The sequence below is a fragment of the Marmota flaviventris genome, chromosome 3 (genome assembly GCF_047511675.1).
Source record: "Marmota flaviventris isolate mMarFla1 chromosome 3, mMarFla1.hap1, whole genome shotgun sequence".
Taxonomy (NCBI): Eukaryota; Metazoa; Chordata; class Mammalia; order Rodentia; family Sciuridae; genus Marmota; species Marmota flaviventris.
This window is the reverse complement of record NC_092500.1, coordinates 47,000,307-47,013,375: the sequence shown is the minus strand read 5'-3', so window position 1 is coordinate 47,013,375 and position 13,069 is coordinate 47,000,307. Positions and strand designations below refer to the sequence as shown.

The 13,069-nt window shown below is 39.3% G+C and overlaps 1 protein-coding gene across 2 annotated transcripts in view; it reads right to left on the bottom strand.

The window, feature by feature from the left end:
* Positions 1 to 13,069, bottom strand: part of Ptprr (protein tyrosine phosphatase receptor type R) — a 262,896-nt gene that overhangs the window by 6,161 nt on the left and 243,666 nt on the right. For both annotated transcript variants that reach the window (XM_027928323.2, XM_071609161.1), the window contains one exon: positions 10,037 to 10,150. In XM_027928323.2, coding sequence (XP_027784124.2) covers positions 10,037 to 10,150 — 114 coding nt within the window. The remainder of the gene's footprint in view (positions 1 to 10,036; positions 10,151 to 13,069) is intronic.

Below are 13,069 nucleotides of genomic sequence, written 5' to 3'. Positions count from 1 at the left end.
AAGTCATTTATTTCTTCCCAGCCTGGCTTTTCTCACTTAAAAAGTGACATTAATGACAGATGTCATTCAGTTGTGAGGACTAGAAATTCACAGCCTATCAAATGTCTGGCCACAGGCTGTTTTGCAGCACTCTCAGGAGTCCAGTCTCTACAGTGGTACCTGAGGGCTTTGGCAAGGTGGAGGAGGAGGTTGGGTGTTTAGGATTAGCTGCTAATCCCAGCTTTCAACAGGGAAGTTGAGCTTTTTATTGATTTTCCACATTGGTGCTTTGTGGAAGATTTTTGTCTGCAAAATTTTTTCCATTGTTCACAAAAAAGTTTGGAAACCACTGGCCTGGCAAGTAATGTTTACTTAATAAGATTTCAAATTTTGCAGGGCTTCAATGAGATAATCCACAAATCACTTAGCAGAGGGGCTGTCCTTTACTAACTACTAAGCAAATGCTGCCTATTCTTTTTCTGATTCTTTTTGTCAGTGGCAGTTAACACTATGCTGATTGTGCATTCTGGGGTTTGCTTGGGGCCCTCATGGTTCACTTCTGTTGTCCTGGTGTGATTATTAATGGGGCCAACTTTCACTCTCAGAGATGATTTGGTTTGGATTATAAATTACTTGTTCATGTTAATTATGCCCCTTTCCACGCTGTGGAAAAAGTGGTTCCCTGAATTGCAAAAGTGATGTTGGCTGTGTGGTTCTGACTTTTTTGTGGTTACAGAATATGAATGCTATGTTTGGCCAGGGAAGAAAAGATTCAAATATACTCCCCCTTCTAGAAATGTCAGATATCTCATATCACATTAGCCTTGCCAAACCCAAAAATCAGTGTCATCTCAGTTTCCATGCAGGGAAGCACGTAGCTGTGCCTGTGGGGGGTAGACTCAAGTGTGTGTGTGGGAGGGGTTTAGTTTTTTCCATTTTCTAGTGCTTCAGTGTGTTGGGAAAAAAAAAAAAAAAAAAAGGAAAACCAGAAAACCCTTCAGATGCCCAGGAGAGAGATTTGGTTTTTAACATGTTAAAATTGTGACCTTTTGTGACTATTAACTCACATACAGAGAGCAGCAGCCTTTCCTGCTACACCGCCCAGCCCATATCCGGTCTAATCAGTAGACAGAAGAAATTCTGCAGCAGTGACTCACTTCTGGGTTAACAATGGGCCTTACGCTCCTTTGCTTTTTATTATTTTCAAATCTGGAATTCTTTGGGTAAAGTTTGGTACAGTAAATTTAGAACAAAAGGTGTGGATGTTAATGTGCCTCATGGGTAATACTGATGGCTAGGGCCTGAGTCAAGTGAGGCTAAGTCTGTTGCCCTAAGTCAGGGCCAGCTGTGAGGCGTGTCTGAGCCCCTCCACCAGAGGTTTTCCCAGGCCTTTCCACAGATGTCTCATCAAGAAGGGAGAAATGAAACAGAAGCGTGACCCATTCTGACCAGGTACTTCAAACATACATTTTCTCCCCAATAGGTGTGTTCCAAAATATTTGTAGGTTTGATCTGGCAAAGGGGAGAGAGGAGAGGAGAGGGGGCATAGAGGCAGGAAAAATGATGGAATGAGATGGACATCATTACCCTAAGTACACGTATGACTGAGTGCACATATGGTGCAACCCTTCATCATGTACAACCAGAGAAATGAAAAGTTGTGCTCCATTTTTATACAGTTAAAAAATAAATTATATGAAAAAATAAAATATTTGCAGGGCATAAAAGCCAGTCCTGATCAAGTGATAATTCAATGACAGCTCTAGTCTATATCTGGAGTTCCATTTTTTTCCTCTTGAAAATTAGCCATTTTCTTCTGAAGACCCACATTGACACTCAATTAACTCCTAGCTGAGAAGAAGAAGGTTGTCCTGGCAACCCGTTGGAAGAATCAATTGTCATACCTTTTTGACAAAGAAGACCTCTGGTTATGATCTCAGAACTAATCATGTAAAAAAATAAAATTAAGTAAACAAAATGCTGAATTCCTGATCTTCAAATGAGATCTCTGAAATTCTGTAATTAAGGGTATCTTTGTGCTTAGGTGGAAATGCAGAGAGATTCAGATAAGCTGGAAGGCCGTGGTTGATGAAATCGTACCAACGAGTAGAAGTTTTAGATTTGAAATCATTTTAACTAGAAATTTGGATACAAAGAATATGTTGGGGACATAGCTTAGCCTATGATGTTGATGGCATATATACTCCTCCTTTAAGATTGCTATCGTTAATGAAAAAAAGAAATGAAACTAAAGTGACTAATCAAAACATTTCAACCATGATATGATGTGGTTGAAACTAGAGGCATTGTTCTGTCTGGGAAGCTGTGAGTGAGGCCTTCGGATGTCGCTCCCATTTAGGCCTGCAAGGTAAGGGGGTGTGGAGTCCACTCCAGGTTTCACCCCTAACTCTCAGAAAGGAGGACTGGGCAGATTGTTTCCTGTTTCTGGGGGAGGAAAAAAAAAGTAAAAGAAAAGAAAAAAGCCTTAGAACCAGATATAAGTTTATAATTTTACTTCCCATATTCTGTTTTCAGATTCTGCCAGTTCCCGGAGATGCCAATGGGATTCAAAGAAATGCCATTAGGAAAGAGTTGCCTGAGGTCAAGCTGCCATAGAACATGTCCCTTTCCTCCCTGCCTGAATGTCTTCTGATGCTCACGTCTGGCTCCTTAGTCATTTTCCTGTAATGTCTATGAGTGTCCCGGGCCAGTTTATTACTATAGGTCATCATTTTTTTTTTTAAAGGGACAAGCCTCTCTCTTATGCTCAAAGTGTAAATGACCTTCTATTACTATCTCACAGTATGCAACTTTGTTATACATAAACCTTCATACTTTTCTTGTAGCAGGGGCTACATAAAGTCAAAATTTTTTGGTTTAGCTCTATAGCAATTGGAACTCTTATTTAGGTGGTATAGTTACAACAATTTGGTGATATTTGAGATTAGAAGACTAAAGCAATATATGAAAGGGCTTTCTAAGTAATAAAAATAGTTTCATTTGATATTAATGTTATTAATGCCTTTTTGTCACTAATTTTTGGAAATTGTTGGCCTTTGCATATATAGTAACTATTTGATAGGAAAATATGAGCTGGGCATAGTGGTGTATACCTCTAATCCTGGTTACTCAGGAGGCTAAGGCAGGAGGATTGTAAGTTCAAGGTCATCTGGGACAATTTAGTGAGATATTGTCTCAAGAAAGAAAGTAGTTTTTTTTTTTTTTTTTAAGGGGGCTGGGTATACACCTTAGCGTAGAGCACTCTTGGGTTTGATCTCTAGCATTGGAAAAAAGAAAAAGAAAAAAAAAAACAAAAACAAAAAAAGGAAAAGGTGACTGAGCCAGATAACCCCCCTTTCACAGCCATACTAGCCAATAGAAAGGTCATTATACTTATCATATACAGATATTAGTAATAAGTAATCTAAACTAAAATCATCAGAGGTAAGCATTTTTTCCCCTGGTTTATATAGCAATTAGTTTAGGGTCATTGACAAAGCATTAGAAAATTAATTTCTCTCTTAACTTTATGCTTAATCTACCTGCATCTCCTACTCTAGAAAATAATAGCCTTTGGGAGCCAAACAAGTCTATAGTAGTCAAAATTGGAAATTCCATTCAGAGTGTTAAAAAAAAAAGGGTCAAAATTTGTTATGTGACCTTCGATTCATGACTTACTCCTTTTAGTCTTGGATAATACTTTAAGATGAAAGTTTTCTCGATGTTGTCAAGGTCACATTTTTTTTAACTAATTATTTTCCTAGTAGGCATGGGCAAATTTTATGACTATTATTCTTGTTCTCCAAGAAACAGAGGTTCAAAGGTTTAATGAAAGCAATAGCTGAAAGACATCTTACTGGAGACATCTTACCTGAGCCATTATTGGTTGGCCAAATAAACATACATATCCAGTATAGTTATCATTAATTTTTAAATATAAGTGGGTGCTGTTGTGAGTCATGGAATGAAAATAAGTACAAGCATTATGGGCTTCAAAACACCACTATCAGGTAGAGATTTATGAAATATTTTAGTCCTTAAAAGGGGTCCTAATACCAGAAATGATTGGGGACCACTGTTGTGCACCACCTCTTTTTGCTATAGACAGAGAGATCAGATGAGTGGTCTCCCAGAAAATTAGGGCAGAGTCAGGTTTAGCACCAAGCTCCTGTTGTCTGGTCCAGGGGTGCCTCAGTCCTCCGGCTCCCTGGCTGCCTGCTCATTCTCCCAGCAGACAGTGCTGAATTCTGATTTCCACATTACCCCTTTAATCATTTAATTAAAAATGAGCCATAGGAATGCAATGATGCTCCATTAATACTCTTCTAAATAAAACACTCGTGGGTGCCTTGCTTTGACTTTGAATTAGTTAGGGAAAAAAGAAATCCTGTTTTAGCTCAAAATATGCTCAAAAGTACTATTAAGAGGAGAATCACAGGCTCATGAATCTGCCATGAGAACTGTGGCATCTATTAATAGAAGTTTCCCTAAAGCCAATAATAATAATGTCTTGCCAGAGAAACGAGGAATCTACCAAATGGCTTTGTCACTGTTGTTATACTGGAAACATCCATTCAGCATAACACACTCATTTCTAAACCAGACCATTGGAATTTATTGCTAAAATGCAGATTTCCAACTTGAGTACAAATGGCCTATTTTTGTCCTGTTGAATAACAACCATCATGCATTGTAATTTTTTTTTTTTTAACTCAGGATTTTGGTCCTGCCCAGTGCTCACTCTGCCTTTACTTATCAGTCACGAAAAAAGCTCCCTTTTACATATCCAAATCACTGTCTTGTTTTTTTCTTTGTTGTTAGCCATTCCTTGACTTCGAAAGGGGAAGCATCTGTGAGTGATAAGGGGTTGATTATAAAAGGAAGATGCTCTATGTGCAGTCCTGGACCACTGGTAGGTGGAGGCCATTGTTGAAAAGAATAGGAAAGGTTAAAAAAAAGCCTCCATTGGCTCTATCTTTTGGGTCCTTTATACTCAGCCAGAAGCTTTGATTAGCCAACTCCACCCTTCCCCTTCCCTATTAGATGGTCCCTGTTTAGGATCAAATTATTATCTCATCTCAACGTTTTCTTTTTCACCCACAAATTCTTGCAAGAAGTTTATATTTATTATTAGAACTCTCTCCCTCTCACCTAGAAGGGCTTTGAAGAAAGTTTTATATGGTTACATCAATGGAAAAGAGTGCCTGAACGCAGTTCAAGGGTTTCTATGCTGTGGGACTCTTCAGATCTGCAAATGTTTGGTGGCTTATTGTGAAACTCCAAGTGGACAGGTTTGGTACCTAGTGGCTCTCAATAATTGTTCATTAAGCTAAGCCTTAAGGAACACAGATTAGAAAAGTTTGTTAGGGAATTTGTCTTTCCCCACCCAGGCACCTGACACATGTCCAGTGGCAAAAGCTTAGTAATGTTTGTTGAATGGATGAATGAATGAATGAATGTTTCAGGAGTACCACTCTGAGCAGAGGTCTCCAGGGCTTGTCCCTCAGGGCACAAGGTTCCACAAACACCCACCCTAAAAACATCCCAAAGCAGGGTGGTTCCAGGATTTATGATGTGTGCAGTCATTCATGCCCTCTGCCCTTGTGTTGAGAGGGACCTTGCACTTGGATTAATACTCTGTTATCACTGCCTAGAAATGTTATATAACTTTTTAAGCCAAGAGATTCCCATTTTCATTTTACATTGGGCCAATTTTGCATCCAGTTTTGCCGGAGGCATCCCAGGCTGGAGCTCCTCTGCTCCTCTCAATACCTCATGTCTTCCTGTTGCACAGAGCTGGTCTACCAGTCTCCTTGGCTTCAGGGCCTCATCAGAGTGTGCTTGGCATCTGGGGATCTCTCTTCTATTCCCTTTCATCTGAACCCAAGTTCTGAATGGATTCCTAAGATGGAGAGTTACATCCTCTCTAGCTATTATACTGGGAAATGGTAAATCACCTCCTTTGAAGTGTAGCGTTAGATAGCTGAGAAGTTATACAGGTTTACCCTCACTTCTCATCCTCCGGTTCAATGAACTTGAAAAAAAAAAAGATTCTTCTAGACAAAGGTTGACTCTCTAAAAACAGTGTTTTAGATACTCATTCTACACAGACGTTTCAGGGATTCTTCATAGACATTTAGGGTGTAAGGGTAAAAGAAATTGAAGTTAAAGCGTAAAAGTTAAAGGGTAAAAGACCGGGTGTTGTAAAGTTTCTAAGCTGCAAGGTCTGAGTTAAAATGTAAAGGATTAGGTATTGTTAGGTTTCTATGCTACCTGCAAAACCTGAAATCCCTGTAGCTGTTAGGACAATACTGGAACTGCCCAGTAAATATTTCCCCTGACTACTTGGTTGTTTAATAACTGAAGGGCTCTGTGTAACTGGTCACGTAGTCATTTAGGCCCTAAAACCAATCAGTTTGAATGTAACCCCCTCCTTAGGAATGACCTATCACTCCAGCCTGACCTGTTCCTGCCAATGAATGAACTAATCATGTTTAGGAGTTGTTGTTCAATTTTCCCGCGCCTCATGATGATTTGTTCTGATGTATACAAAGCCCTCCGCCCTCTCCCAAAAAGTGTACTTAAGCAGTGCTCAGCCCCTGCTCGGGGCTCTGGGCTGCTTTCCCTTCTTGAGTGGGCACAGAGCCCCAGCATGCTGGTTCAATAAATCCCCTTCTGCCAATTGCATGAGTGGTCACTTGGTGGTCTCTTTCTCCGACGCTTCGCCTGACCCTTACAAGGGGTAAGACAACTTTTCTGTTGTTTAAATTGTATTCTTCAGGCAACTGCAGACCATCTCACTTCATTTGTTGAAAAAAACAGCCCTTGTTCATACTAACAGCTGTTTTAAAAATTACAATATCATGCTGCCTTTGCATTTTTTAATCGGCAGAACCTTATCCAAGAGACATGCTTTTGTCAGGCAGTTTTACTGAAGACATTGCTTGTTTACTTTTATCTATGATATTCATACTTATTTTGATAGTCATACACTTGAATTAGAACTCTGAACTCCTGGATTCCAAATAGGTCTGATTTGCTATTTCCTTAAACTATATGATCTTGAGCACATGACTTGGTGTCTTGAATTCTTTGTTTTCTCATTAAAAAAAAAATAAGTCTAAGAAATACAGTTTTTCCTACTCTTGGGTTAATTTTGGAAGCTCAATGAGTCATAGGCTTTGAAGACCATTGTGGAGATCTGTGATTAGATAAATTTCTGCATGTTGACTAATGTATTTTGGAATGTCTGAAGACAGATCCAGAGCAGAAGGCAAGGAGGACCAGGGAGAATCGGGCGCCGGGACAAGGTTTGAAAAATTGATAAAGATACACTCAAAGAGAATAAAGGCAGATGTTTGGAGTCTCTGAGATCAGTTTTCCTGGTATCAGTCAAGGATGTGGTCTGGGGCAATAGGCAGCTACAAACTGTAGTTTTAAAAATGAGGCATGTCAGGAAATAGCGGAAGAACTAGATGGGGGAGAAAAAGAAGAGGAGGTGAGGTAAAGGAGGAAGATTTTCTGTTTTGCTTTTCATAATCACTAGAAGAATGCACAACAGGAGAGACAAGAAGAGCAAAATCTGTGTTGATCCTGTGAAGGAAGGAAGGCAAAGGAAAGACCTTTCAGGGAAAACATTAAGGAGAGGATCTATTACATAAACAACAGATGCAGCTGCTCAGAAAGAATTTATGTAGAAGGGGTCTTGATTAATAAACCAGTTACAATGGTTTTGACACACATGTTGGCAGTAATTCAGATCCAGAGTACGGGGAGCCTATAGGCATCAGATCAGCAGAGAAGTTGGATATGTTTTGAAGATCCTATCAAGAGCAAAACAAAAAAAAAGTCCTGTGGGAAGGCCTTGGTGGTAATGGAAGGCCAAGGCCAAAATTTCTGACCATTTGTTTTAGGAAGGAAGGAGTAGATAGAGGAGGCATTGTGATAGGGTAAAAAAAAAAAAAAAAAAAAAAAAAAAAAAAAGTATTTGTGATTCTATTCAAAACTAGGAGAGAATTCCATAGGCAGGGGAATGGGATTGGGAAGTGGAGACCAAGGTGGAGGTCAGGTTACAAAAATGAGTGGGGGATGTGGGAGATGGGAGGGTGAGTAGGCAAGAATTGACAAACAGGAGCCCAGACAAGGAGCAGGCCAAGCCTATTTCTCAGCACGTTGTTCTCAACAGCACCGGGGAGCTGTGATAGGTCAACTGGGTTCAGAATCAGTTTACATCCATGTGCTTTATCTGCAGTTCTGGCATAAGATAGTAGGAAAGCACGACTCAGGGGTACACACTGGAGTCCCTCACGGATGTAGGGGTCCCATGCTACAGCCTTGTTTACAGACACACAAAGTAGGAAAGATCAAGGTCAATGTGGGAGTAGCTCCAGGCTAACTGGGTGCTGTTGTTTATGCTCTGACTTAGAACCCTCTCCTGAGAATAAGTCCCCAAATCTGAAGTAAAGCAACTGCATCCTATGGACTTTCTTGGATGGAAGACAAGGGGATTCATGGAGATTAAGACAGCAATTGTTAAGAGAAGGAAGAGGGATAACTGGAACTGATTTTCTTATGTAAAAAAAAGAAAATATTTTTGGAAGCAATTACATGTGCAGTGTGCAAAAGGAGGAGGCAGAGAGGGTTAAGTGCAGGAAGAAATGCAGGTTGTGTTCTATTAAGTACAGCAACAGGATTAATCTCATTTAGATGTTACTGCAGGCCTGTGAGGTATACATTAGTATTTCTAGTTTACAGACACATATTTCGTTTACTGGCTATGTATATTGATAATAAATGTAGTTAAACTTAGTCAAATGCTTAGTCTGTGCCAGGTGCTTTACGTAAATTGTCTCATTTCATCCTTACAACAATAAAGAAAAGTGTATAATATTATTAATTTCATTTTCAAGATGAGAAAACCAAGGAATAAAAAAGTCTAGTAACACACCCAAGACCACAAAAACCAGAAAGTGGTAGAAACTTGGATGCAAACTCAGGTAAACTGTTTCCAGAGTCTAGTATCTTAACCACTGTGATGAATAGTCTCTAATAAACCAATCAAGATTAAAAGAAAAAAACGAGGGAAGACACACTTACAAAGACTTAGAGCAAGGAAGATGTTAAAAACACAGTATTTCTTGAAGGCTTAATAAGTGCCTGGCCATATTCTAAGTGCCTTGTATATAGCAATATCTCACCTAATTTTCAGAACAATCTTTTTGCTACTTTTATTAAACACACAGAAAGTAGGACATAGTATGTGCTCAGCAAACATTTGTTGAGCAATTCTTAAAAGATAACCATACAATTTTACTTTTCTGGGTCATAGGGCTAAAGTTCAAGTGACTCAGCTCCTGTTGTCTTCTTTGTTATATTATTTCACAGTATTTAATTCTGTCTAGAATAATCTTGTTTATTTCTTTATTTGTTATTTGTTTCCTTGTGTTAGCATGTAAATTCTAGGAGAACAGGGGCCTCACTCATCTTGTTTAAAGCTGTTTTTGCAGCATCCAGAATGAGCTGAATGTAATGGTGCTTGCCTATAATCCCAGCTGCTCAGGAGATGGAGGCAGGAGGATCCTAAATTTGAGGCTAGCCTTGGCAACTTAGCAAGGCTCTAAGCAATTTGGTAAGACTCTGTCTCAAAATGAAAAATAAAAAGGACTGCGGATGTAGATCAGTGGTAGAGCACCTCTGGGTTCAATCCCCAGTTTCACAAAAATAAAACAAAGGATGCTAAAGTGAATGATTCAGTTAAGTCATATGAAAATCCAGATTATACACAGAGGAATAGGGATATAAGATATCATAACCTGTAAAAGGGATGAGGAAAGATTAAGCATAAGTTTTGGTATTTGGATTTTTGATGGTTGGTGTTATGAACAGTACTTCCTTCAATAGCTTTTTAAATGTAATCCATGATTTTTGGTATTTTACAAGAATCCCTGTAGAGATTTAGAACCTCGGAGCTGATGGAGTCAGGCTGATCAGATCAGGTGGTGACTGATAACGCAGCTCTGAAGTGAAATCCCTATGGCACAATTCCCGGGACACGTACCTGTCTACACGAAGTTGGCAGACAATGTTTAGTGCGTCCACAACGCCTTCTTCTTTCAACTGTTGACAGCCGATGGATGTAGCAATAAAACACCCCGTCCTACCGATCCCTGCGCTGCAAGGAAAAGAAAAGGAATAAAAAGATGGGGGTGGGGTGTGTGACAAAGTTAAGATGCAGTTCTTTCAAAAGGGTAGTGCACAATCTGAAACAGCAGTGAAGATGAATAGTAATGATAATAAAACTCTCATGTGTTGAGTATTACAAGCTTGGTTCTGTGCTAAGTGCTTAAAATATCTTATTTAGTTATGAGTAGTAGGATGAGCGGGGTGGTGGGAGGTGATGGGGAGGGGGAGAATACTGAAAAGGCACTGTAATTGTTCTAGAAAGAATAACGAGAGCCTAGACTTAGGTAAGGTACAGTGAAGATGCTTGTGCTTGGAGGCTAGGAATGGCGGCACCCCTGAGACCAGGGGGATTCTGGAATAAAGCTGATAAGGGTGGATGGGGGTTTGATGTTGAGGAGTTCAGTGAATAACCAAGAACTCAGTCCAGTGTAAGAGAGGGGATGGGGCTAGAAGTACATATTCCACATCATTAATGTAGAGATAATCATCGAAATGCTGTCTGTCCTGGAGGGTTCACACATTTATCTGCCTTACACAATATGCCCCTAAAATCAACTGGACAAGACCCTTCTCACATGCCAATTTCTACCACCAAGTCTTTATGTGAATTTCTCTGAAATCTCCATCTAAAACTAAATTTCTTCTAGCTGGAGCTCTTGCTGTTACTATTTTGCTCTCGCTCAGTATCTCTAAGTGTATTTAAAATGGAATGAATTATCTTTTCCTTCAATGGCATTACCACTGAGCCACCAGTTTTTTAGCCTAGAAATCTTGAAGCGATCTTCAACATCTCCCCCTCTCTCACCTCCCACTTCCAATCTGCTACCAATTCTTCTATTTTTCCATCTCTACTGAGCCTTTGATCCATGCTTTCCTTTCTGTAGACTATTTGCATCTTCACCATCTCCTCAGTCCATGACTAGCAGTGATCTCATTGTGGTTTCCAAGTCTCAAATCTTTTCCTTGACTAATACATGATATACACACAACTGCAAGGTTCATCTTTCTAAAATAAGGGCATCATTATATCACTCCTTATTCAAAAACTGTGGATGGCTTCCATTAGTTAAGATTATAATGTCTGACCTCCCTGTTGGGTATTCATATCTTGCAAAATCTGAATGTCTTTTTTGCTGTCTTCTTTCTAGCCTATGTGTTATTATTCTCATTTTCCTTTCTGTTTCAATGACATTTTCACAGTCAGAAATGCCTTCCCCACCACCTTTTAAAACCACAAACATTGATCATTTTTTAAGACCTAGTTCAACATTATTCCAATGTTTAGAGGTTTCTTCAACCCCCAGGGTTGGAATTAATCTCTCCCATCTTGGCACTCAAATACTGTTAGCTTCTCATAGCTGGTATTGCTTCCTGTTGGATGTGAGTACATAGGAAATCAGAAGGAATGGGTGTCTTTTAGTTGAAGTGTCCATAGACAGTTTGTTTCATGGAAGAAATAGCATTTGATCTGTACCCTCTGTGTGGCAGGCATTTTGGCTATCATGCATGAGAAATTTTTCAAGTGTGACAATGATATAAAGAAAGAACTGATGCAAAACAGGATTATGACATGTGACAATAAATGTACTAGCCTGGCTAGAAGTAGAAGTTATTTCGTTAGAAAAGTGGGAAATAAGCTTGGGAAAGTACTCTGGAATCTTACTTGGAGTGCTAAGAGGTTTGGACTGCATCCTCTGTACACCTTTTTTTTTTTTTTTTTCCCTTAATTGTTGGAAACTGTAATCTTTCACTTCCCAGAAATAATTCACACGTCTTAGTTCAAATAATTTCAAGGAGTTCACTAATCCCTGTAGTTTACCTAAGGACTCAAGGTTAAGGACTTTTGCTCTAGGCAATGCAAAGCCATTGACAACTTTTGAGCAAGGATTTCATGTGATGAAAAGTGGTTTTAGGAACATGATCCCAGAGAAGTTGACAAGGTGGGCCATCATGGCACAGGAAGAAGGGTATATGTGTGCAATTAGCCAGCTACTTCTAAACTACATGGATGAGGTCAGAAGGGCCTGAACTAGGGTGGTTGGACAGGAAGAGGTGATTATGGGAGAAGCTTTGAAGGGAAAGCCAATCTGGTAACTGATTAGATACTGAGGATGGAGTTGAAAGAAGGGCCAAAGATAACTGTCAACATTGAATGCTGGAAAAAAGAAGGCCTCATTCTTAGAAACAGTAATCAGAAAGGGGGCCTGGATTTATAGGGGAAATGGCTAGTTCAGTTTAGATATACTGATTATTTTATGATTTGGGGTGGGGGATAGTTTCAGCCCTTGAGTATGGGCAATTAGTTTGTTTTCTCTCAACTCCAAGCTAAGTTTAGGGCAAGGCCTAATGCTAAAACACTGGATAAAGACACCTTTGGATAAACAGACATATATATTAACTTTTAATCCTAATTAAATCACAAAGTTTCAAGAAGGAAGGAGGCCAGAAGGATAATCCGAAATAAAACATTTTATTTATTCAAGGCTTTATCAAAACTCTCTTAAGAAACTTATGAGGTTAAACAAAGGAACATGAATTATTTTGAGAATGTATGGAGAATAAATGATTGGTTCTATAAATGACTTTAAATTACTTTGCTTTAGTTGGGTTTCTCTAAAAGGAAAACGAGGGGGAAGGGTACTAGGTGAGCTTAAAGATAGACCTTAGGGAAAGGAGTCACTAGGGAAGACTGTTGCTGCTGTTGGCCTGGCCACCATACCCCACATTCTGGTAATAGCACATTATTTTTCTTTTAATAAACCTGCAGTTTCCCACTTCCCACTTCATAAATTTGTTTCCATTTGAATTTCATGAGGTAACTGAAAATAGCTGACCAGTTCCACCAAATTTGACATAACAATGAATGTGATCAAGACACAATCCATGTAGAGTTTAGGTGCCATCTTGA